This window comes from Crocodylus porosus, unplaced genomic scaffold, assembly GCF_001723895.1.
Source record: "Crocodylus porosus isolate Cpor-Errol unplaced genomic scaffold, CroPor_comp1, whole genome shotgun sequence".
Lineage (NCBI taxonomy): Eukaryota > Metazoa > Chordata > Crocodylia > Crocodylidae > Crocodylus > Crocodylus porosus.
The window spans coordinates 119,253,472-119,280,315 of NW_017728931.1; the positions used below are offsets into that span (position 1 = coordinate 119,253,472).

Genomic DNA, 26,844 nt, shown 5'->3' on the forward strand with positions numbered 1-26,844 from the left:
CATGTGGAGTCTACACACGAAAACCTTTCTATTTGGATTACTCTCCTGAAGCAAGGCACTTAATTTTAGGCTTTGCAGTGCCTAAGTGGAGGTGCCTTCATGAACAACTTGGACCCAATCTGTGGTTCATATATTCTGAAAGTAATAGTTAAGACCGATGGAATCCTAATATTTTGCTCTTTAAAATACTGTTGGTAGAAAGTTGTATAAAAATCGCAAGCATCATGTAACAAGCAACCATTTAAAAGATGCCCTTTAAATTTAATGAGACAAGGTGCCAGTCACAATAAAGAAACAATAATATATTTTTGGCATCTTAGGCAGATGTAGGAAATACAGGTTTTTGGAAAGCAGGGACTGGAACACAGCATCAGAGGAGTTTGAAATGAATTTCTCTGGCTGTAATAAACATAGTTCAACACTATCGACTTTAAGGGTGTCCTTGGTCACGTGCATCCTACTAAAAGCAGCAGCACAAAGCTTGTCAGTTTTGAGAGTCCATAAAGGTTTTTTTTTTTAAATAAAAATCTTAGCTTTTTATTCTTACCATATATATATTTTCTTTTTCCCAGTGGAAGCTGGGAACCTGACTGCTGCTACTAATGACTTTAATCTCCCAGTTCTTGAAAATTAGATCCAAAATTTACTAAAATCAAAAGTGAAAATAAGTTAACCTGTCATCATTTACAGTTTTACAGTCTCCTGATGAGTTCCTAGTAAGAATAATGGTACTATCAAGTAGACATTGGTCAACATCGGACAATATTCGCTATTCAGAATTGGACAAAAAGAGTTCTGAGTCAGCAGTACAATTCATGAGTGTCCTGGGAAGCAGGGTAACGCAGGAAACTTACCTGCAGCCTTGAACGATGCACATGGGGAACAACAGGAGGAACCCGCGAGGCTCGTAAGCCGCCTCTTTGTACAGCTGTGGCTGGCCGGTGACATCAGCACCAGACGCCGGCCGGCGAAGTTAAAACGGCAGCAGCCGTGGCAGAAGGGGTGGATGGCCCAAGGTTAGAGCGGCTGCGGAGATGGCTGGAGGGGCAAGCCTCACGATGGCAGGCACCACCGGGGAAGCAAGCCGGGCTGCAGCATCCACCGCCGGAGGAGTGAGCTGGGCTGCTGCATCCACCGCCGGAGGAGTGAGCCGTGCAGCTGCAGCCACTGTCAGAGGAGCGAGCCGGCTGCTGCAGATGCCTCCAGAGGAGTAAGTTGTGCAACTGCAGCCATCACTGGAGGAGCAAGCCTCAGGGAAGGTCCCAGAGGAGACTGATGAGCAGGAGCAAGGGCAGTTGGAGGGATGGAGGCATCGATGCAGACGCCCCAAGATGAAGGTGGAGTGGTGGGCCGGTAGGGCGGAGGATGGCCCGTTGGGAGATGAGCTCCAGTGATGACCCAGATGAGGGGCCGTGCGCAAGACAGGGTCACGGACAAGGCCCAGGAGGCCCAGCGGATATGGCCTAAACCCCGAAGCTAAGTAGGGAGATTCACGGGGTGTGGTAGAAGAGCACTGAACGTAGGTGGTTGCAGGTGAAAGCCCTGGACTGGGGAAGTTGGGGAGAGGGCACTCGGGGTGCGAGGTATAAGGAAGCTAGGGGCAGTTCCCGGGAAGAAGCGTCTCGCGGAACAGGAGTATAAGTGATGCCAGGCTGGGGTGTGTGACCCCAACCCGGAGACATGTCAGTGTGCAAATTGGGAGGGTGTGATCCGTCAAAGGACCTCATCAAGGGGGCCCAACAAGGTGGCATGAGGCCAGGGTATAGGGGTGGTGGAGCCCCATGAACCCGCCGGGTTGGACCCAGGAAACGAGGGACCCACCAGCTGACCCACCCATTGCGGAACATCAAGACGTGGCAGGTGAGCGCGGGACCGGCGGCATGGGAGGAAAGAACTACCTTGAGGTTACTGAGGGTTCAGAAGAGGCATCATATAAGAAGGGAGATCCGAGCCACCATCCAGTGGCTAGCGAAAGCCCGGCGGTGACAATGAGACAATAATAAACTACAGTAATAAATAATAAACTAAAGTTCTATTACTACAGTATTAACTATTTCATGAATGTAGATGGGTAATCTAAAATACTGCTAAGAAAATACTGCTCCCACGTGGATACCACTTATCCCAACTATCAGAAAATGGTTTTATGGTCTAATTTTTAAGACTCACAAAAAAGCTCTCAGTATTGGAAACGCTGACACAAGCAGAATGATAACAAGTTGATAGGTGGCAGTCTATATGCCATTATTATGAATCTGATTCATATCCAAAGCTACAAAGATGAAAAGTTACAGTGAGCCTATAATTTGCTATAAATACTTAGGCCCAAGTTGAGCTCTGTGCTGCTGCAGCAAAACTGCTACGCAAGCCAGCTGGTTGAAAGTTGTAGCACTTATCCAGACTGCACTGCCGTGATACCAGCGACCGCCACAGAGGCCAACTTCTAGTCTGATTTCCTGTGCTGTTACTTTCAGCTTTTGAATTACCAAAAGAATAAAGACGTTAAAGGACATTCTTAGAATTTAGTACAATGGTCACATTTTCAGATTCAGGGCAACCTCCATAACTTTTTTCTATTTGGCAGCAATTCAGCTGACCGCCGCTGTTGTGCTGTGTTACCAAAGTGGTTCTCAACCAAGGCCCTGTTGCTGTGGCCAAGTGAAACTTCCCTTTGTGCCTTTTGTAGAACGAGACTGAAGGGCTGCAGCAAGAGCGCGTGTTCCTGCCTGGTAAACCTAAAGCAGGCAGGAGCACCCAGCTGACTGCAGCCCTTCCTGGTCCAACCTTGTACATTCCTCCTGAAAACAGCCATTGTCTATGCTAAGGAATCCCTAAAAGGCTCTCATGGAATCCCAGTCAAGAACCACTAATCTAGAATAGTGCTTCTCAGCCCGTGGGTCCCAAGAATGTATGAAAGGGTTGGGGACAAACTTAAAAGTGGATCAACAAACTTTAAAAATGGATTCTCCTTTAAAGGAGTAAAACGTGGGAAACTGTGGCAGAATTCCAGCCTGCAAGGGGCACTTGGGGCTACCTCTGCCCCCCCACACACACACACTGCAGGGCTGGGGCCTGAGGGCAGGGGGCAACAGGTCAGGAGTGAGGGACACTGGGTCGGGATTGGCCATCAGTGTTTACAAATGGGTCATGGTACAAAAAAGGTTGAGAACCACTGATCCAGCTATCTGAACAATTACATGGAAAAAGTAATAACATCTGAAGTGTCCTTTTTCATTTTTGGTTCACACCTTGAGCTCAATCTATTAGCGGTTTCCAGGTCCATTACTTCTTGCCATTTTCCTGGGTCTTTTTTTCATTTTTAATTTTTGATAAAAAAGCAGAAGCATTCTATGTTGGCATCTCTATTTTTTCATTTGTGGCCAACCAAAAGGGTTCCTAATCTAATAAACTGTGCCATAAAATTCACATAACGATGATTTAGACATGAACACTACATTTTAATGTTTGGCAGCAAAAGCATCTCTGGCATCTTTAAAATATGTCAAGATTTAACACTTGAAACAAGCCACACAAAATTAACTCACAGAGAAAGTATGTATGCACGTCAAAATAAAGGCTTCCTGAAAACTGAAGATGGCATGAACCCTGCCTTAAAGAGTGCAGAGTTTAAAGGTGAGACAAGGAAAATTGAGAGAAATAGGGTAAGAAATAAATATGAAGGCATGTTAACAAGCATAGGCAGACAACATCAGGACAAGAAAATCATATACAAGGCTCCTCAGAAATGTGACTATAACCCCTTAGCACTAATCTTGACAAATCAATACAGAAAATGCATTTTACAGAAAAAAGAGACTTTAAAGTGAGGATAAAAAATAAATCAAATTCTGTGTACATCAAATGATGATTTCTTACTTGATTTAGAGTAACAAGAGGTCATACCTATGGTATAATTTTGCCTTGATTTTTGTATGCAGATGCAATTTGTATTCAGAATTAAGACTGATGAAAAATAAGTCATGTTATGAAAACACAAAGGTAAAAAGGTTACATTATAATTATCACTTTAGATACCAAGGACTCTATAATTATACAGAAATATTTGTAAGTACATCAAAAGTTTGGGATAGCAGAAGTCTTGTTAAAGCAGTGGATCATTCCCTATGGCCCCTGAGTGCTCCACTATGTAACCTGAAAGAAATCAAAGTCAACTCCTTCTCCAGGCTGCCTGGTTGAAAATAAAATATTTTTAAAGGTATGGTATGTTTCCTGGCATTATACCAAGAAAACATGTTCTAACTGCAATAAAAGCAATCTCCAGTAACAGGCATTAGGATCTAAACAGTAACACAGACCCTTGGTGTGGACGGATAAACAGGCACATGACTAAATATGGTGCTGGGAGTTTACTGCCTTATTGCTAGTGGGTTTGTCAGCTGTTCTGTTGTACCTGTTTCATCCATCTGTTCCTATCCTCTGGTAAGTGGACCTAAACCATAGTAATTTAGTAAACCATAGTAATTTACCAGTGAACAAAACAGGAGCAAATAGGATTGGGCAGATAGGACCATTTTAGCAGATTCATCTGAACCATGGCAAGCACCCTTGCTCCTAAAAACAGCATAACTATTATATCTGCCCATAGGGTCTCAAACAGATTTTTCATCCTCACCTATTTAAAGTCTATAGTATAATACTAGATAGCTACAGGAAAAAAACATAACTAGATTGCAAGCAACTGGAAGCCTGAACTAAACTCTCCAAAGTGAGATGCTGTTCACAGATGGTATTTTCCTTGTACTGGTTTGTTCATTCCTTGCTCCTTATTAACAGGCAAGTTAAGTGAAAATGGGGACATGACTTTGAACCAAATCAATCAATAATTCTAGCACAACTTGTTTCAGTGAAGGATTAATGTCATTGCCTCTATTTTCAAGGAAATGAGCTACAGATGCAGGCAGTACATATAATAATTTCTGTGAATTAAACTCATCAAACATACTGAATTATTCAACAGTCCTAGTGCAGAAAATTTTAAGTTCTTTCAGAAGGAAACTTTTAAGTTCTTTCAGAAGGAAAAAAAAATCATCTTCCTTTTTAAAATGAGAGGAGTTGATAATTTTTATTATATCAAGTGACATGATGAGTCACTTACAAGAATTAGTCAGAATCCTTAGGATGGTAAACACCAAGATCAGCAAATGAAGGCGTGTAAGGCCCCTGTCACATGTTTCACTTAAAAATGATTAATTACTTAATCAGGACTTAAACTGTAACTTCGCCATAAGTTAAAGCAACTAATGATGTCATAAAACAAGAAATAAGCCCCAAAGTTATTCCACAGAAAATGTCTTCATAGCTTTGTGGCTGGTTCCTATTATGTCATTAATTGAATGTGTGGCCAGCTGCATGGAAGCTCCATAAGCTGATGGGACTCCCAGCTGCAGGGGCGCACCATGCGCTCCTGTGGCTGACAGTCCGGTCAGCTGATTTAGGTACCCAGCCACGGGAGCTTTCTACTTACCAACGCAGGGGGAGCTTGGTAATAAGATGTGATGGGATCTGATGCTTGTTCCCACAATCATATCTCCTGCCACACATGTACAGCATGGCAGGAGATGCAACTGTGCAGATCATGCATCAGATCCTAAGCCCCTGCCAGACCTTTACATACAGGTCTGGCAAAGCCTAAGAATCAGCACATGAAAACTGTTAAAACTACAAGTATCCATTGAGAGACAGGTTCAATTGTTCTTACTACACCCTGACACTTAATCCCCCACATTTTAGAAAATGATCATTTCAAAATAAAGAAAATACTTTTATTAACTTAATATTTTATTATTTAAGTAGTTCTATGGTGTGAATCCTTGTTAAGAGATCTTTTGCCCAGTCAATTCACCATGAAGCATGTGTATTATTCAAATCAGAATTCCAAAGTCAGCATTATTTGTCTTATCCCCTTCCATTTCCTTAACATATCAATGTCAGTGAGTACTGAGTGTCTGCTATATATAAGCAAGGGCCAAAGCTTCAGGTACAAATGTTCCTGATCCCTGAGGAGTTGAAACATGGTTCAGGCATAAGGTTCCTACTAGTCCAAATCAGCTCCTTCTATTTGGTTTCAAGATTAGTACCATAACACCTGGTTAGAGGTTTGGCCCTCTCCAGTGAAAGTTCAGGCTCCCTGTTCAGAAGTCCCTCAACCTCACAACAGCCTCCATGCTAATGCTGCTGAGCATGAAGTCTTGTTTCTTAATTTTGCTGGGAGAGCTATGCCAGGAAGACACCAAAGAGGGAAACATGGCTCCTTTGCCCGTTGGGAGAACAGCAGATATGGAAGGTTTTGGCGGTTCCCACGACTACTTTCTTGCTTTTTCCAACATGGACTTTAGCAATGATGGGGTGTGAAAATCTGTTTCATCTAACACTTATTCTTACAGCATTGGGAGTTCCCTTGAGTACTCTAGCAAAGCTGCAAACTGGGTTTTCCTGCATTATGTGTTTGGGGAATGCTAAGTCTGCTCCTGGGCTTACTTTGGGGCTTTTTATTCCCCTCATAACCAAACAGGAAGACAAGAATAATTGAAAAAGGAAAAGAGATTGCTTAATTGCTAGTTCATCCCAGGTGAGAAGAGGACAACCAAATATGCAAAACACCTCATTATCCCTGCAGAATGTGAAGACAAATTCAAAATACAGAACCTCATCCTTGGATCATTTTCAAGCGAGTACTAACTCAAGCATCTTGATTTCAACAACTGTAACATAATATGTGACTGAGCTAAAACACCATTTCTGGGTACTTTATGCTGAAGGGCAAGTATTTTCTCCTATTTCACAACTATATAAAATGCTACAGAGTTTGCTATATCAACAATAAAAACTACTAGCAAGGGTCAAATATCTCTACTTCCTTGTTCTTTGCTGAAATGACTGATAAGTATCAGCTAGCACCTTGAAAAGCCTAAAAGGACAAGAAAGAGCTTATAGTAGCATACAGGCTATTCCAAAACAAAAAATATCCCATCTTAAGTCATTCTAGGACTAGAAGTGATATAAACCTATATAGCATAAGCGTACAGTTCCTAGGTCTTCTTTACAGTTTTAATTTGAATTCAGTTTTACCAGAATCTGAGCTATTTGGCAACTGATGCCTTCTCAAACTTGAATTTTGGGCTTGAGCAAAGAAAGAAAAATGTCTAACTATTTTCCTGTATAAAATGTATCGTATTATACTAAGTAGCTGCTTTGAAACCCATTGAACTCCACAGGAATGTTTGTTTTTAAAAGTCTGTGCATCAGGTCCTAAATGAGTAACAAATGCCATTTTATGTTATTCATTTCATGCTATCACTTCTGAGCTAGCCATGACGGTATCCAATTCTGAGTTATTATTTCTATTGCTGCATTATAACCTTCAGACTTTACTTGCTCCAGACCTTTATGTAGCACAGAACGCAGTGTCTTGCCTAGACTGAAACGTAAGCAAGGTGAGGCATAAAACATTTATAGATGATAGTTGAGAAAAGCTATTGACTTGATGCTGAGGGGTTTAATAAAACAAGGGAAAACCATGTATCTATAGTCAGAAGAGACTTTTTTAAACAGCAGAGAATAAAATTTGAATAAAATGTAATATTGAACATTGCAAGATTTTTTTCTTGACTTCATGTTTGCTGTACACATACATATATATACACTATAATTATCACTGTATATCCCTGTTAAATATTGTTGTCTGGCATTTAAGCATCTGTGAGAGATTTCAAAGAAAGTCCCCAGAGTATTTTCTAAAAATAAATTAAACAAATTAAGAATTAATCCAACATGAACAACAAGATATGAATGTTACAGCAAACAGGAAAAACAACAATTAAAAAAAAACTTTTTAAGGTTTAAAAACAGATATGAGAAATACTCCTTTGTTTTCATACATTTTACTTTAAAATATTAAACTTTTCAAAGCTTCTTTTCAGGGATAAGATTGTAAGGAAAAGTTAAAAAGAACAAAGATCCTTATTGGAGGAACAGCCTGGGATAATGAAGCTTGTACTTTGAAATATATTTAATCCATTTCCATTTCCTTCTTACACTACAAATTCACATTACTATGAACTTAATAAACTAACTGTATGTAAAATGAAAAAGAGTTGTTCTTCACCCTTAAATCAGGAGAATTACTTTCAATTTAAAAAGCAACTGAAAACACATTCTTTTCTGAGTTTTTCCCATTGAGTTTAACAGGTTGCAGGTGTAGGGAAAAGATCATTTAAAGTGAGAAAGCAAATCATGCAAAAATAAAGAAAAGACTCCCTAAGCATATGTAGCTTTGACTTAATGCTGCTCTGATCACCAGGTACTCTCTATGGCTCTACCATTAACCTTTACACATTAAGCATCTAGTGTCACATGTAATCAGTGTCAAACAAGAAAAACTGTTGCACGCTTCTGCAAGTAACATACAGTGCTATGAGGAAAAAGGAATACAAGGAATACAAAATCTTAAGTGTTAGAACATTTACTCCTCTGGCAATGCAATACACGAGTGGTGATCAAAGACAAAGACACCTTACATTAATTAAGTAGTTTCTAACACCTAGTACTATGCATCATTTTAAATGCCTAGATGAAGCAAAAGACTGCACTCTCCTTTGATTTCATTACAAGTGTAACAGGGTGCTAATCTCAAACCCTATTACATATGCTCCCAGAGAGAAATCCAGCCAGGAAGTGCTGATGCTGTTATGCCCAGAACTGTGGGAAAAGTCTGGCCTGGTGCCGAACAGGTTAAACCAGAAGTGTGGCAATTGGATGCAGCTGGAGCTCACTTCCATAGGATCCCTGGAGTTCCAGTTCTTTTCAAGGGGGAGTAGTTAGGCTTACCTCTTTTCCCTGGAAAGGGGAGAGTGAGGGAATACAGGCATCTTGCACGCTTGTGCGGAGGCGTGAATTGGGAGCGAAGCCCAAGAGAAGTGTCCGGCTGGAGGAGAGAGAGAGCAGGAGACAGATGCCAGGGCAACCACCCAAGCAAGAATCCAGGCAGATGCTGGGCTCATCCTAGCCCCAACAAAAAGAAAACTGTGCTTGGAAGGATGAAGGGAAACTGGGCCTGCCCATAAAGTGAGCATGTCCTGGGAGCTAAAGTAAATTTAAAGTGACAGGACCAAACGAGAAACTGATACTAACTGATAAGGGTGAACCAGATCAATTAAGTTGCTGCATTAATTGAGGTCTGGTGGGGATAAGATCAACTGAGGATTGAGGTGTGTCGAATTGATTAAGAAATAAACTAATCAATGACTGTGTGTAACCTGGTCAGCCAAGGGACTGAAGGAGGCCAAGGTTAGGGAGTAGAAACTTGTCTGAAAGGGGACCTCACCACCATCAGACTCCTGAGGAGACTATGGAATAGGACAGGTGAAAGACCCCAGCTTCACCAGCCAGGGTGACCCAGGAAAGTGGCAAGAAGTGATGGACCTGGAGACCACTAACAGATTGAGCTCAGGGTGTGAACCAAAAAGAAGATGCCAGCTGAGACCCTCAGAATTTTAAGCTAATGACTAAAATCTAAATGGGTGTGTAATGGATCAGGGGGTAGGAGAGGAGGAGCCCTGTGTGTACACTATGGATTTCAACGGTTTGACCTACTGCTAGAGTCATCTGCCTCTCCTTTACTTTATTGATGACATTTTAGTGTGGCAGGTGAAAAGAAATAGTGGAGAGGCAATGAGGTGGTAGGAACCGGTTGAGGAGAGATCCATTCTATGTAAATGATGGAGTTGGTGAACTTCACAAGAAGTGGGACTGCTTGCACATACATTTATTAGCCAAATGAGCATTCCTGAAGATATACAATGTCTCCTTATCCTGAACTTTTAAACTATGCTGGAAACAAAACTTGGAGATATATTTTCCATGATGTCTTGGACAACTACATCTTCCTGTTGTTATAGCTAAATTTGTGGCTGACATCCTGCAATCTTGACTTCATCTTTGCCTTGGCCTCCTCTTTTAACCATATCTTCAATGTGTGTTTAAATCTTGCTACTTCCTTCCTGTCCAATGGAAAGTGTTGATTTTCCCAATTGTTCAGAGTGCTGAAAATATTCCCCAAGCCATGATCATCTTATACCCTTACTACAGTGATCTTCTCCTTTATGGCCTCAGGGACTACAACCTTACCTCTTCACAAATCCTTTCAAAATGCTGCTCCTAAGACCATCTTTCTGGCTCAGTATTATGATTGGACCATCTTTTCTTCAATTTCTTCTTCCAACGCATGTACATGCTTCCTCTCCTCACTTTTAACATCTTCAGAGTGGCATTTTATTTTAGCACAGGTTTCATTTCCACCTTCATTCTGCTAGGTATGCCAGTATCATCTGTTTTACAACACTTATCCAGCCACCATGCTCATCCATATTGCCCCGTATAAACAGAAAAAAATCCTAGTCAAAATCCATCTTTGGTACACCTACATCTTTGCCTCCTTAAGGCTCACCTTTTTCACACTGCACACAGTACGCTGCATCCTGACAGTGACAAGGCATTTGGTGGAGATGCATTTACTATGGCACAAAATCTGAGAATTGAGGGTGGTTTGTTTGTTTTTTTTACAGTCTCCCTCAGCTTTAACCAAGATGTTTGTTTCATTTACCCGTAACTTCTTATCTTTCAGAATGTACTATATCCGAGGGCACTGGAATATTGCTGCTCAACTAGATTTACTATTGATTTCTCTCTGAATTGGAAAACAGTTTCAAAACTAATATTAGACTTTCTTAGGTAAAGTCACTGAAAGTTTAGTACTGAATCCTGTTCAGCAACAAAATTTATTACAAGTGGGGTGGAAAAGAACCATTTGAACAAAGGGACTGCTAGTCTAATGGGGCCTATTTTAAACCTTCATGTTAATTAAAATGTAATTTATGATAATCTCTAGAGTCAGAAGAAATATTTCTTTTGTAATACGAGTGATGGGGTAGCATTTTTGTGTTCCCCTTTCAAGCTGCTACTACTTGTCACCATTGCAGGCAGCTTGAGTTAAAACCATACAGGATCTCTTATATAATATGGCAATGCCTGTGTTTCTCTTATGTAATATGACAATGCCTGTGTTTCTATCCCAAGGAAAAGGGAGGATAACCTCAAATGGCAACTTTGGAAATTAAAGTTACCACTACTACTGGAGGACAGTTCATGATACCTTTATAGTTTCATAGTAGCTAGGGTCAGGAGGGACCTGAACAGATCATCTAGCCTGACCCCCTGCCACAGGCAGGAATGAACGTTGGGTTCACAAGACCCCAGACAGGTGATCATCCAACCTTCTCTTGAGTTTGCCCAAGGTAGGGGCAAGGACCACTTCCCTGGGAAGTTGGTTCCAGATTTTGGCCACCCTAACTGTAAAAAATTGCCTTCTGATCTCTAACCTAAACCTCCATCAGCTTATTACCATTGTTGCTTGTCACCCCAGGTGGTGCTGGGGAGAAAAGGGCTCTACCTATTTGCTGTTGATCTCCCCTGATGAGTTTGTAGGCAGCCACCAGGTCCCCCCTCAGCCTCCTCTTCCTGAGGCTGAACAGGTTCAAGTCCCTCAGTCTCTTCTCCTAGGGCCTGTCCTGCTGCCCTCTCACCAAGCAGGTGGCCCTCCTCTGAACCTTCTCCAGGTTGGCCACATTCCTCTTGAAGTGTGGCGCCCAGTATTGGATGCAGTACTCCAATTGTGGCCTGACCAAAGTTGCATAGAGGGGGAGTATCACCTCTCTGGACAGGCTTGAGATGCATCTTTGGATGCATGACAAGGTACGGCTGGCCTTGCTGACTGCAGTCTGGCATTGTTGGCTCATGTTCATCTTGGAGTCACTAATGACTCCAAGATGCCATTCTGCCTCTGTGCTTTCAAGATGGGAGCTCCCCAGCTTGCATGTATGCTGTGGATGCCTTCTCCCAAGGTGCAGCACCCTGCATTTGTCTACCTTGAACCCCATCCTATTCTCGTCTGCCCACTTTTGTAGTCTGTCTAAATCTAGTTGCAGCCTCTCTCTCCCTTCAAGTGTGTCCACCTTGCCCCACATCTTAGTGTCATCAGCAAACTTGGACAGCGTGCTTTCCACCCCCTCGTCAAAGTCGCTGATGAAGATGTTAAACAGTGCAGGCCCTGAGTACCTGAAGACTGAGCCCTGGAGTACCCCACTGCTCACCTGTTTATCTGTAGAATTCAAAACATTTTACTGAAGTTTGATGTCAGCTGTCAGACATCCAGTGACAAACTAAAATCTCACAATATTAAAAATAAAAAACCATGGATTTTCCTCCAACTTTAAAAAAAAAAAAAAAAAATCAAGGAGCCCATATCTTCTGCAATAGTTATAATAAAAGCCTACTCTTAATCTGAATTCCATAAATACATATATTAAAACTTAATGCTCTGTTTTTAAAAAATGTTTAAAGGGATTCTACTGAGGGTATCACGCCAAAACATACAATTTACCCTTTTAAGTATCTTTTAAAAAGATGCAACCCCCAATTAGCTGATTTTTTAGTGCTGAGAGAACCACAGTTAAAATGCCACCTGCTCTGCAGCAACCCCACTATCAACAACTTTATTTCTGATTGCTGACTTAATATGCATGTTGTTTTGTTTCTTTGGTCTGTCTGCCTCTTTGGTTAGTACTTAGTAGAAAATATATTAAAACTCTCCCCCAAAATTTCTGTATTTCTTCCAAGCTGTTAAGAAATCAAGAGGCCAGGCCCATAAAAAGAACAGTAAAAGTGATCCTTCCTTCAACTGCATCTCAGAACAAAGTTCATCGAACAGATTTTACGCCTGAGAACCCTCAAAGCAGCATCTGTGTCAGTAAAATGCATCTGTTATTTCTATTTTATATATTTTATGAATATAGAGACACATTACTATTCTCCAAGATGCATTTTCGCATACTCAATAAAGAGTATGTTTAGTAGGCGTTCTGTATTGCTAAGTTTTTATTTTGGGAACGCACTAAGACATGGAACATTCATAATATGAATGTGGCAACTGGAGGTCTCTGCAGGAGAAATAGTAACAAATGATGCACTGGGAGGACTAGTGTAATATTTTAAATACAAGATTTTATTGAAAGATTCTGAAGATTGTAATTTCACTGATAACATTCTTACCAACACTCCATGCAGTACAAGTCAACACTTTTTTGTTTGGACAGAAGAGTACTTCATTCACAAAGTATTTACAGCTTTCCTATGGTGGTAGTCTTTCACGGACGTACACCAACTTTTTATGCACAGAAATCTTATGAAATATAAGGAATGGGGAATTCAGTTTTAAAAATATAAATCTCTCACATATTTTTTGAGTATTAATAAAATGGTCCCTCATACAGTGATTTTTTAAAACCTTGAAGCCTACTGTATAAATTGGTTAGTGACTGGCAAAACTAAAGAATAATGAGCTGATCTGTTCCCTGGATAGTGACATTTACAAAACTTTGCTTGTTAGTAATATTTCACTTACTGAAATCTCCAGGAAAATCCACTATTTCCACCAAGAAAAGATTTTTAAAAAGCAGTTAAAATGCTAGTCTGCTGAACTGGTCAACAGAAAATGTGGGATGAATTTCAAACTCTCCGGTCTTTATAAAACTGTGATGTGATCAAGCTGAGTGCCCCCTTCTGGCTGCTCACCACATTGCAGCGAGGGGACTGAGAAACTGAACTCCAGATTTTTTTTTTTTTATGTCTCTGAAGTCTCATCAGGCCTTGAGTTTTATCTCTATGAAAACTGCATTTGTGCAGAGCATCCTGAAATCACAAATTCATGATCCGACTGTCTATTGCCAAGGGCTGGCATTGCCTCCTCAGACTCCCTCTCCCCTCTATGCACCTGTTTTCCTAAACTCATACCAAAGGTATGATCCTTTTGGTTTATAGTGTAACTAGGAACCACTGGTAGCTGAAAACTAATAAGATCATACTGAAATGCAACTATTTTCTGAGCGCACAATTTTATTTTTACTTAAAAGATGAAATACAACAGAACAGATCAATAGAAAACAATCACTTGCCTAAATACTATATCCCTCTCTTAGAATACCTTGCTTTTGTGAGTCCTTACAGAGTCCATCTGTTTTTAGGGCAGCAGGATTCCTCTGCCCTGTTAAGCTCCTGGTACAAGCTGTATCTATCTCCTCAGCCTGAACTGCTGAAAATGGGCACAGAAAACAAATGGCTCAGGATCTGCCTTGTAAACTTTCAGCTTCACCTTCAGACGATTTCCTGAAAAGATTCCACCAGGCTGGAGGAATCCTGAAAAATCATAGAGCTCTATTAGGAATCATTTTAGAGCCAATGTTGACTTTTCCACTACCTGCCTCTGACCTATGAAAACAAAAAATTGATTAGCTGTCCAATGCAGTGATTCTCAATCAGGATGCCAGGGCACCCTGGGATGCTTTGAAATCCTTTGAATGGTGTACAGGGTACCATTTAATGTTAGCACTGTTAGATGTGCAAACATGATTTACAGGATAATTCCACAGATTTCAAATATGAATCCATGGTATTAAAAATATCCTGCCCTGTTGCGGGCTTTCTGTGTTCTTTGCAACAGATAAATTGGCCTATTTTTTCTGTAGTCAAAAAAAGAGTGAAAACTAAGAGTTGGCTTCTTCTGAGGGGTGCCTTAAGTCTAATGAGGGGTGCTTTGAGTCTAAAAAGATTGAGAACCACTCTTTTAGTGGATAAAGCAACAGCCTCATGAACTGAGCAGTTTCTATCCACATCTAAGCTGACAACCAGACCTTGGGGACCTTACAGCCCACATCTGCAGGCCTGCTATGGTAGTGAGCAAATATACAAGTCAACATTAACCACAAACCCCACAATTTGCTCTTTCCTTGCATAGGTAATAATTTAAATGTAAATATAGTATAAGAAAGTGTGGCAGGACAACCTTAGGGATGCTGTGACCTCCCTTTGCACCCCTACCTACCGTGCCAAATCTGGTTTAAATGCACCCTCTTTATCTCGCCTGCCATGTCTTTGATGTTAATATGTTCAAGGAAGGCTGTCTTTCTACCCTCTTTGGCACGGTGCCTGGATGTATCCTGGCTCGGTCTAACCGCCCGGTGCACTCTGACCTTTGGGCTGCCCGTGATTCCCACAGTTGCCTGTGCCCTTATGGGTCCCTGGACTTGTCTCTGTGCCCGCCTGTCTCACCTTGCGGCTCTCGCCTGCACCAGGGCCTGTTTCCCATGGCTCTCGCCCTCCCTGGGGCCTTGCCTCTGTACCATCGCCCTCCCTGGGGCCCCGCGGGCCTCGCAGCCCTCACCAGTGTCTGTCTCGCCCCCAACTGGGGCCTGTGCCTCGTGCTCTCACCCCCAACCGGGGCCTGTGCCTTGCTTTGCGATTCCCACAGCCCGCACTGGGGCCTTGCTCACGCTCCCCGCCCGCACTGAGGCCTTGCTTACGTTCCCTGCAAATTGGGGCTCAGGAGGCCTTGGCCTTACCTGGCCCCCAGACCTCCTTCTTGGGTCTTATGCCCACTGGGCTTCTCATAACGGGGCTCAGGCGGCCTCAACTTTACCTGGCCCCAGACCCGCCTTCTCGGGTCTTATGCCCCACTGGGGCTTCTTGCATGCGCCCACACTGAGCTCTTCCCAATGCTGCCCACACTGGGGCCAGGGTCAGGATACCCCAAAACGCAGCGCCACTCTCCGGCGCTAGGAACCCCCCCCACTTCTGGGGAGCTCCCATGAGGCCTCCTCCAACCCCTACAGCCTCGCCCGGTCCTCCGGTGTAATACAACAACCACAAAACAAAAACCTCACACTCCTGTGTTATAACATAAATTCCAAGCCGACTGGCTATCCATAGCTCCATTCATATCCCTACTAGGGTTTTCCTCCACCCAGCATCATTGGGAAGACACTGCTCAGACCATCAGGCTTCTCTGTTATGTTCTGCTCTGCTTGCTCCAACAGAGCTCCAGCTTCTTCAGCTGCCAAAGGGGAACTGACCTCTGGCCTCAACCTGGCTTATTTATAAAGGCCAGGCCCTGCCCCCTTCCGGTCAGCTGACCAGACTGGTTGTCTTGGCAACCCGCACCTGTGCTGCCCTGGTGACTGGCAGCTGAGCCCATTTTACTATAGTCAGTACCAGGCTCCTTAGTGCCCTGCTACAGAAAGAAAACTCACTCTTGCCTTATGCTCAGCCATCTATGTTAGATTGTACAATACACAGAAGTTGCACAGTTTGAAAGGACTCCAGATCTATCTGTTGTTTTGAGGGAAATATGCTACCCCATTAAGTGACATATGTGTCTTCTTGGTAACAGAGAAAAGCAGCGTGGTTCTAACACATAAACCCAGACATGAGGACAACCAACTCCACATTCAAATTCTAGTTCTCATATCAACTCCCTCTGGGGCCCAGGGGCAAAGCAGTTAAGGCATTTCTCTGGGTGCCAGTATCACGAGCCTCAGCCCCACTCCAGAGTTATACCAACGGCAGCCCTCTCTTGGCCTAAATGTAAATGCGTACTTGGTCATTTGGGCTGAGGAGACAGAGACAGCTGGATGTAATGCTAGCCACATGAATCCCTCTCTGCTATTGACTGGCATGTACTACTGTGGGCTTCAGGAAGACGTGTGGGTACTTTTGGCCCTTTCTGCTTTAGGTTTCCCCACCTATCAAATAGAGACCATACTATTTACCCACTTTGCAGGAGGCTTGTAAAAAATAATTTACTGTTGGGAAAGCAAAACATAACTGCTATGGGCATTTGTACTCATCACCCTTGTGCTCTACCCACCTTATCTGCACCATTTTAATTGAAAAGTTTTTCTAACTATTGGAAATACACACAGCCTCTAAAATAATTAGCTGGGCTCTCACTCTCCCCTAGAAAGGGACTGGTAGGGATCTGCAGGTTTCTGCTCCTTTCTCTTCTTTTAACAAAAAAGGAATCATATAGGGATAATCTTGTTAACCATCCTCAAAATGCTCAGGCTCACTACAGACACAGTGAAGCAATCATTGTAGGAGTTTAGCTGTGCAAAACTTGTTTTCCTGATCCACCCCAAAATGCCAAAGCCTGAAAAATGCTGACTGTGCTAACAAGTTAAGAGGAGCTATGCCTCTGTTACCCTCAAATAAACCAGACATGCAAGTCATGCTTATTTAGCAAACCAAATGAGAAATATCTTTTCTCTGTGGAAAAATAATACAAATTCCCTATCCCCCAATGTTCCCTCTAACATTCCTGTTAGAAGCCTGAATTAGGCTCAGCTGGATTGATTCTTGTATGGCTCTTTTCAAGTGCCATTGTCAGCCATGGATTTCCTTACATTCAAAAAGAATCACCACATGCTGTTTTTCCTATAAAAAACATTTTGACACACTAACTGTCCTCCCAGGTTTCTATAGCAACTCCGGCAACATAAACAGCTTTGCTGGCAGCCACAAGAGACAGATATTTCTTACTTGCCTTCCTCTACTGCACAGATATTCTTGATTTGGAACATACTGTAATTGTGAATTAGTGCAGTCTACTGTCAACATACAAGTAGGATTGATTGTACAAAGCTGGCACAGAAAAAATATGAAAATATAATACTATACTTTAATAGTCCCAAGCATTACCAGTTACACTAATACTAGCATGGTATTTTGGGATTATGACTGAGGGCTTTTTAATACTAAAAAAGGAAGGATTTTCTAGAGGACATTATAGTCATATTCGGACTGCTACTGTGACTCACAGCTTCCTTAAAAGGAACAACCAATTTGTGAACGGACATTACCACTCACAGAAATCAACTGAATATAGACTGCACATATACGTGCATATGAATTAGTGATAATGACAGAACATGGACTTAATCCTTGGGATCACTTAATTATGCATAGGTATTTTAAAATAAACATTCAGAAGTGCAGTAATAAATATGGCTTTAGACAGAATAACTGTCAAATGAAATCGCATATTTTTCATGCTCCCAGAGGAAGGCAATCTCTTCATTAGTGTCAGATGCCTGAGACACTGCATCTCAGTAAGGTAGGAATGTAGATAATGCCTATTTCTCTGAACAACAAACACAGCATCTTCAAGAAATCTCCCCATTACAGGGAAAGTTATACTTTCTGTAGGCATGAAGGTTCTCCTGTGAAGGGATCTGAGGAACCAGCACAGAGCTACATGACTATACAATCTGCCTAGCCTGCAACCCAGATCTGTAGGAATTCCTTGTGATTCATTATGTAGCAGGGATCTGGGAAGAGGCAAAAGAGGACCTCTTTACTGATCCACAATCAGTCCCCTCTGTGTGGGGCAGAAATAGAGGGAAAGAATGCAGTACCTACTCCACCATGAGGCCTGCATAAGGGCCACAGAGTGACTGCCTATGTCAGTTCACAGCCTGAAGAGCCCAACTTTGAAAGACTTTCCCCATACACAACAGCCCAGATTGCCAGGCTGTGTAATAGCACCAAGTTAACATGAGCACTGCAGCTTTTTCTCCTCTCAGGCCAGATTTTCAAAGTAATAATAAACCTTGTTCTCATGAAATGATTTGAACAGAGTCCTCACAATAACTTCTGTTATGAAAAAGAAGTATTTTCCCTTTCATATCCAATTTGCTTCAATGGATTTTATAGAAAAGGTACTATGGAAAAATGAATCATAAATATAGAAAGAGTACAGATGTGTAGAAAACTGCTAATAAATAGGTTTGATTTATTTACCGTACATTTGTAATAAGTTTATATCTTCACTGCTATCTTACTATATGCTATTACCATGTCCTTAACTGCAGAGCTGGTACTTAAAATGTACAGTATATGAAACAAATGTGATGGGCTAGCTAGCAGTGACCTAGCCCAGTGGTTTTGAGAGGGCAAAAGATGATTGGAGGACTTGGGATTCCCTTTCCTCACCGATCTGGTAATGATTGGCCCAGGGGTTTTGAAGGGGTAAAAGATGATTGGAGAACTTGGGATTCCCTTTCCGCACCAATCAAGCCCCAGAGACTCACCCCCCAGTGTTCCGAATGGCCCCTTGGGCAGCGTGGGCTGACTCAGGGAAGAGACCAGTGAGGGACAACAAGGAAGGAGCTTCACAGAGCTGGCAAGAGCTGAGCCAGTGGGGGCAGGAGCAGTGCCCTGGAAGAGCCTGAAAGAGCAGGACCTGCAGGCAGCAGTGGGACCCTCAGCAGCACGGCGTGCAGCCAGCAGGCAAGGCTCCCCACGGGGCTCCAGGATCCCCTATGAGATCTGAGCAATGACCTGAGGAGTTCCCAGCTCTTCCAATCAGAGGCCAGGCAGCTCAACATGCGGCCAGGGCTCTGGGAAGGTCAAGACCCCTAGCAGGCAAGAATGGTGCTATCAGTGGTGGCTGTGTGGCAGTGTTCCTGCCTACCCTGTATAGGAGATACAGGTTCAAGTCCCAGCTGAGATGACTTGGGGTGAGTGAGATAACAAGAAGCAAATCTTCTTGCAGTGGAAAGGGGCCATTGTGTTTTCTCCCCCTCCAGGTACCAAGGCCCTATATTTTCTTGGCATTTGGCATTTTGCGCCTTTTTATATTTCACCAACCTGTATTGTTTGTTCTGCTATTTGTGTTTTATATTTTGTTAACCTTGTTTTTTGTCAATGATTGTAAGTGTCTAACCTTTGTTGAATCCTGCCCCCTTGGGGCATTGTAGTGTTCACTATACTCTCTGATTTATGCCTGTTATGTTCCCAGTATTAAAAGGTATATGGTTAAGTCCCCATTGGTGGTCTCGCTCTGCTCTATAGGGGGAGGAGAGTCCCTACACCTCCCACAGCGCTTGTGCACCTGTTTTGATCCCTTCAATTGGAGAGGGGGTACCTCTTGGAGTACTGCCCGGGTTACACAAATGTTGATCCTCCCTGTGAAGAAAGGTCTGTTATCTGACAAACAGGAATATGAGCGTTCAGGGAGCTTTCATGAAAATCAGAACATCACTCAGTAGGGACTAAGGTACGTGTTGAACATATGCAATGGGAGCCGTCTACAAACTAGTCAGCATTTCTCACAAAGTCCAAGATTCTGTAGACTTCATTTTAGATGTATTTTTAACAACATATGTATTTTGTGTGAATTCTGCATGATATTAAGTCACAATTTGGAAGTACAGAGAAGCTGAAGTGATGTTTCCCATCAATAAATAAATAACTATATGCATAACCCACCTTTTTAAGGAAAGGCCTGAGGGACTGGACATGACATTTTATTGTAGAGAAAAGACTCGTTTTACATTTATTATTATTAGCTTGTTTGATTGTTTCACTCCCTTTAAGGCCTGTTCAGTAAGGTCAGCTGTAGCTAAAGCTTGTTAAGTCTGAGAATACAAAAAATAATTTAATATTAAAAAAAAGTCCTACAATACTTCCAAAGATTATACATGGCATACGAAAAATATACTGTAGTCAGATGAGCTAGGAAGGTTTTATCAGTACTCATTTTGAGATGACCTACATAACTCACTTGGGGATTCACACCAACTCAGACTCAGGCTGGTAAATTTGTTGCAGCATATAATCGTATCATGGAAGGATTGCCTTGAAAAACTCTGCTCTCCATAGAATCCGGTAAATTGCACTTAGAATTTCTCATATTAAGTGCAGGGAAATACTGTGCTACCCATTTAAAAGGTTATGGTAAAAGGTGATACCTTACTGGGAACTTCCATGTCAGCATACTCAAGATATAGAATAGTGTCACTTTAAAAATGTGGGAACTTACATATTCATACACATATACCATGAAGCTAACATTTCAGACCAAATGATTTGACCTACACGCTTGGTTTTAATTGTAAAATCTTTAAATAAAATGAGCTTTAAAGAAACAATTTAAACACAAGGGGAAATTTCAGGTGCACCTAATAGAATGTCTTCTCAAAAGGAAAGAATTCAGTAAATCCTCACAGTATATCCAAGAGGTTTGTCATACAGTTCAAACAGCAGAACTTACATATATTGGGTACAAACTGTTCTTGAAGGACAGGCAGGGGAAAAGAGGAGAAGGAGTTGCACTTTATGTAAAAGAGCCATACGATTCCTCAGAGCTCCAGCATGAAATGGAAGACAGGCCTGTCGAGGGGCTCTGGGTTAGGGTCAGAGGGAAAAGCAACAAGGGTGATGTCATGGCGGGGGGGTCTGCCATGAATGACATATGCCCCTGGCGGCTCTGCGGGCGGCGGCGAGAGCACAGCTGTGGTAAGCTTGGAGCTCCTGCAGATGCTCCTGGCAGCTGGGGGGGGTGTGGCGAGCACTGACAAGAGGTAGGTGACCACCCGCTGGCACTGCCAGCAGCGATCGCGGACCGCCCGCAGGGCGGCGAGCAGCGACTGCCCTCAGGCACCACCCAGCAATGATGTCAGTGGCGCCTTTTTGCAGGGGGTACACTGCCATGCTCAGGGAGTGCACATGCACCTGGGTGCATCCCCTACACGTTACCCTTCCAGTCTGCCACCAGACCAGATGGAAGTGGTGGATGAGGCTTTCTTCAAACAGCTAGTGGAAGTTTCCTGATCAGAGGTCATGGTTCTCATGGGGGACTTCAATCACTCTGACATTTGCTGACAGACAATACACTAGTGCCCAGCCAATTCAAGATGTTTTTGGAGAGTGTTGGGGACAACTTCCTGGTGCAAGTGCTGGAGCAGCCAACTAGGGGCCATGCTCTTCTTGGCCTGCTGCTCACAAAGAGGGATGAATTGGTGGGGAATGTGGTAGTGGATGGCAACCTGGGCAGCAGTGATCATGAGATGATTGCATTCAGGATCCTGAGGAAAAGAAGGATGGAGAGCAGCAAAGTGAGGACCTGGACTTCAGAAAAGCAGACTTTGACTCACTCAGGGAACTCATGGGCAAGATCTACTGGGAAGCTAGTATGAGGGGTAGAGGAGTCCAGGAGAGCTGGCTGTACCTGAAAGAAGCTTTACTGAGAGTGCAGAAGAACAAACCATCCCGATACACAGGAAGACTAGAAAGTATGGCAGAAGACCAGCTTAGCAGGGAACTCTACAGTAAAACTAAATCACAAAAAGGAAGCTTATAAGAAGTGGAAACTTGGGCAGAACTAGGGAAGAATATAAGAGCATTGCTTGGGCACGCAGGGATGAAGTCAGGAAGGCCAAAGCACAATTGGAGTTGCAGCTAGCAAGGGATGTGAAGGGTAACAAGAAGGGTTTCTACAAATATGTCGGTAGCAAGAGGGGGATCAGCGAAAGTGTGGGTCCCTTACTGAATGGGGGAGGCAACCTTGTGACAGAGGACACACAAAAAGCTGAAGTACTCAATGCCTATTTCACCTCAGTCTTCACAGGCAAGGTCAGCTCCCAGACTACTGCAGTAAGAGTAAGCAGCAGACTTTGGGGAGGAGGTGAGAAGCCCTCAGTACTGGAAGAATAGGTTAGGGACTTTTTAGAAAAGCTGGACATGCACAAGTCCATGGGGCCGGATGGGATGCAGCCAAGGGTGCTGAAGGAGCTGGCTGATGTGATTGTAGAGCTACTGGCCTTCATTTTTGAATACTCAAGGTGATCATGAGAGGTCCCATATGATTGGAAAAAGGCAAACATAGTGCCCATATTTATGGGAGGGAAAAAGGAGGATCCAGGGAACTACAGACCAGTCAGCCTCACCTCAATCCCTGGAAAAATCATGAAGTGCATCCTCAAGGAAACTATTTCTAAGCACTTGGAGGAGACAAAGGTGATTAGGAACAGTCAGCATGGATTCACCAGGGGCAAGTCATGCTTTGACCAACCCAATTGCCTTCTATGATGGGGTGATTGGCTGTGGATGTGGGGAGATTGGTGGTGTGGTATACCTTGATTTAGCAAGACTTTTGATATGGTATCTCACAACATTCTTGCAGGCAAGCTAAGGAAGTATGGGCTGGATGGATGGACTGTAAGGTGGATAGAAAACTGGCTGGAGCACTGAGCTCAGAGAGTTGTAATCAATGGGTCAATGTTGATTGGGAGCCCGTATCAAGTGGAGTGCCCCGGGGTCAGTCTTGGGCCTTGTTTTGTTCAATATCTTCATCAACTACCTGGAAGATGGCATAGAGTACACCCTCAGCAAGTTTGCAGATGCCATCAAGCTGGGGGGAGTAGTAGATATGCTGGAGGGTAGGGCTACGATTCAGAGACACCTAGACAAATTGGAGGTTTGGGCCAAAAGAAATTTCATGAGGTTCAGCATGGACAAATGCAAAGTCCTGCACTTAGGACAGAACAATCCCACGCACCGGTACAGGCTCAGGGCTGACTGGCTGGGGAGCAGCTCTGCAGAAATGGACCTGGGGGTTACAGTAGACAATAAGGTGAATATGAGCCAGCAGTGCACCCTTGTTGCCAAGAAGGCTAACAGTATTCTAGGCTGCATTGGTAGGAGTGTTGCCAGTAGGTTGAGGGAAGTGATTATTTCCTTATGTTCAGAACTGGTGAAGCTACATCTAGAGTACTGTGTTCAGTTTTGGGACCCCAACCCCAGAAAGGATGTGGACAAATTGGAGAGAGTACAGCGGAGGGCAACAAAAATGGTGAGGGGGCCTCTCCTCCTATGTCACATGCCCCAGGCCCCCTCACCATTTTTGTTGTTCTCCGCTGGAGAAGAGGAGACTGAGAGAGGACTTAATATCAGGCTTCAACTACCTGAAGTGGGGTTCAAAATACAATGGAGCTGGACTGTTTTTAATAGTGCCAGATGACAGAACAAGGAGCAACAGTCTCAAGCTGCAGCAAGGGAAGTAAGGGTTAGATATTAGGAAGAATTGTTTTGCTAGGAAAATAGTAAAGCACTGGAACAGGTTACCCAGAGAGGTGGTGGAAGATCCATCCTTGGAAGTTTTCAAAACCTGGCTAGACAAATCTTTGGTTGGGATGATCTATTTGGGGCTTCTCCTGCTCTGACCAGGGGGTTGGACTAGATGACCTCCTGAGGTCTCCTCCATCCCTGGTTTTTCTATGATTCCATGATTCTCTGAGGGTATAGCTGGGCTGGGTATACATACATAAATACACGTGTCTGCTGTTTTTCAGCCACTTAATCTGCATGGTGCCCACATCTAATGATTTCTGTATAATCTGCATGGTGCCCACATCTAAATGATTTCTGTATTTTAAGGTTATCAATTCAAACAAAGTGAGGACCTGTTTTTCACATTTTTTATAATTAGTATAATTATTAAAATAGAAAAATGTGATGGATGATTTAATTGTCACATCATGACTTCACCACTGGACAGCACTTATTTTCCAGAAAAATTAAGCTTACATGCAAAGTTTTTTTGAAATGGAAACACACAGCATATGCTAATTAAATAATGATAAAATACCAACCCCAAGAATTTACTTTTCTGGAAAGAGATTAAAGAATAGTGTTTTTATGAAAGCACAAATGCTCCCCATGGCCAAAATCAAAACTTTTATCAAAACCTACTATGAATAAATGCTCTAAGTGACATACCTGCCCCAAGCTGCTTTCATTGTAGTTTCTTGACTAACAGGAATACAGGAGGAATCAACAACACTTGACTTATTCATTTTGTAGCAGAGACCACAGTTGGGATCTAACATGCATCCATTGCAATAACTGAAAGAAAGAGACAAAGAGACACACTAAACTAAATTCTCTTTATCTGTACATGTGAAATAAAACATTATCTATTGAACATGTCAGTTCAAGTCATTCATTCTTTTCTTTTCCAGCGCCATGTTCTGGTGAAAGGCTGGTTGTGCTTGCACATCTCCTTATTAGTGTTACTAAATAACACTTGATCAACATGGAGCTTTGGGGGAAAAACAACTAGAGCAGCTTTGGTTGAGAAATAGGGGAAGGACAATGAAACTATGAAGATAGTAGACAGCAAAAATCATGTAATCCTTATATATAGGTGAGTAAATAAATGCTTTTTCAGACTGTATCCAGTAGTTGTATTTGACTAAAAACTCCTTGAATTAATCATCTCTATATATTTTAACTGAATCTTGCATACAAAAGAGTTGGAGCATAAGACGTGACAGTCTGTTAAAATGCTCATATAGAAAGAATCCTTTAATACACTGAGGTATGCTAGAAAAATCTTACAAAGAGAACACTGCTGCCATACAGATCTATGTTTCATAGTTTATGATATAAAGATATGGAAGGGGAAGGAAAGTGCTTGGACTGAAATCTGGAAAGTAGGAGACATAGGTTACACACTTGCCCCGCCACAGATTTTCCAATTAGCCTTCAGCAAATTACTTATTCTCTGACTCCACTTTTCATCTCTAAAATGAGGAAAAGAACATTTATTCACTTCACAAGAAGTGGTGAAGCTATGTAAATTTTAAATTGTGAGATTCATACATAGAGTGATGATGGAGATCATACAAGAACTGAAGACAGACAGTACTAGTCTACCATTTTCTCTCTCAGTGGAAAAGAAAGAGTAATTGGAATGGTATATAACCACAGAAGCATGCCCGGTAACATTTCAAATTTCTTGATTCCTATTATTTTGTAAATTAATATAATTATTATTCATTTTGGCTTGAAGAAATCAAATACCCAAAATGCTACTGGGAACTTAACAATAGAACTTTTGAATAAGTACAAACAGACTCCTTCAAGTAGTCTGACATCTTTTATATTCCTTTCATTTGTACAAAATTATGTAAAAATGTCAGATACAAAATTAAATGCAACAGGTATATAAAAAAGCTGAATATTAAAGAAATATGCAGAATAAATACCAGTAAAAAAGTAGCATATTAAAAAAGATTGAAAGACTGCTACAGTGTCTCAATCAAAACCAGTAAAAGAAACACACTTTTCCTGATAAGGTATGTTTTTATGCTAAATTTAGAGTGGACTTGATATAAATCACTCCACTCTAAAGTGAAGTTATTCTCTAAAATGGAGGATTATGTAATACACTAATGTTAATGTAAATTACCCTGAGGTATCAGGGATCAACTGTTCCCTAGTTAGGTCATCCCAGGGTCGCTATTTGCTCAGTCTACTGTCACCTAGTGGCTAGGCACTATCACAGCCAGATTTGCTGAGCTCTGTTATGTGTCTGCTTTTACTCTGGGATAGTTTTACTATCCAGTAAAATGTGGCTAGAGGACTCAACAGTAAGAACGTCTTATGGCGGCACCTCAGATTGTCAATATGGATTTAAGGGGAAAATGTAAAAATAACTGTTACATACAGCTTTTTTGGCAGGAAGTCTTGCAGTTCTTTCTTACATGAGTGCTAACTACTGTATGACTGAGCTTTCTGATCTAGAACCCAAATCTTTTGAACTGTCTTTGTCAGGGGCATCATGTTGAGGATGGTCCAAGTCCATAGTTCAGTAGAATAATAGAGGTGCACAAAGAAGGCAGAGTTGCGGTTTAAATGTATCTAGTGCAGCTAAGCTCTTCTAGAGCAGCATTTCTCAACCTGTAGGTTGCGACCCAAAAGCAGGTTGCAAGATTTCAGACGGTTATGGCCACGGGTTGAGAAACGTTGATCCTGGGAAAGCATCAAGACTGCAAAGGACAGAGAGGCAGCACAAAAGCACCTGCCCCTTCTAGCAAAGGAAGGGGGCAGGGGAGAGCTGCAAGGCCAGGGTGGGTGCTCCAGGGGTGGGGTGGACAGGAGATGCTGCTTGGGAGGTAGGAGGGGCTGGGACCGGGCTGCCTGGCACAGCATGGCAGGCCCAACCCAGGGAAGGGGCTGCCATAGGCTTCCTCTCCTCCTCCCTCCAGCCTGTGCCAGGGCTGGACTCGCTCTGCTGCCACCTGCATGGAGCTGGAGTTGCAGCAACCACCGTGCTCTGGCCCAAGCAGGAGGGGGGCAGCTGGGGGCCTCTCC

The 26,844-nt window shown here is 42.6% G+C and overlaps 1 protein-coding gene across 1 annotated transcript in view; it reads right to left on the bottom strand.

Moving 5' to 3' along the window:
- Positions 1–26,844, bottom strand: part of SLC2A13 (solute carrier family 2 member 13) — a 298,231-nt gene that overhangs the window by 31,316 nt on the left and 240,071 nt on the right. Inside the window, exon 7 of the mRNA XM_019543534.1 lies at positions 24,466–24,591. Within this exon, the coding sequence (XP_019399079.1) occupies positions 24,466–24,591 (126 nt within the window). The remainder of the gene's footprint in view (positions 1–24,465; positions 24,592–26,844) is intronic.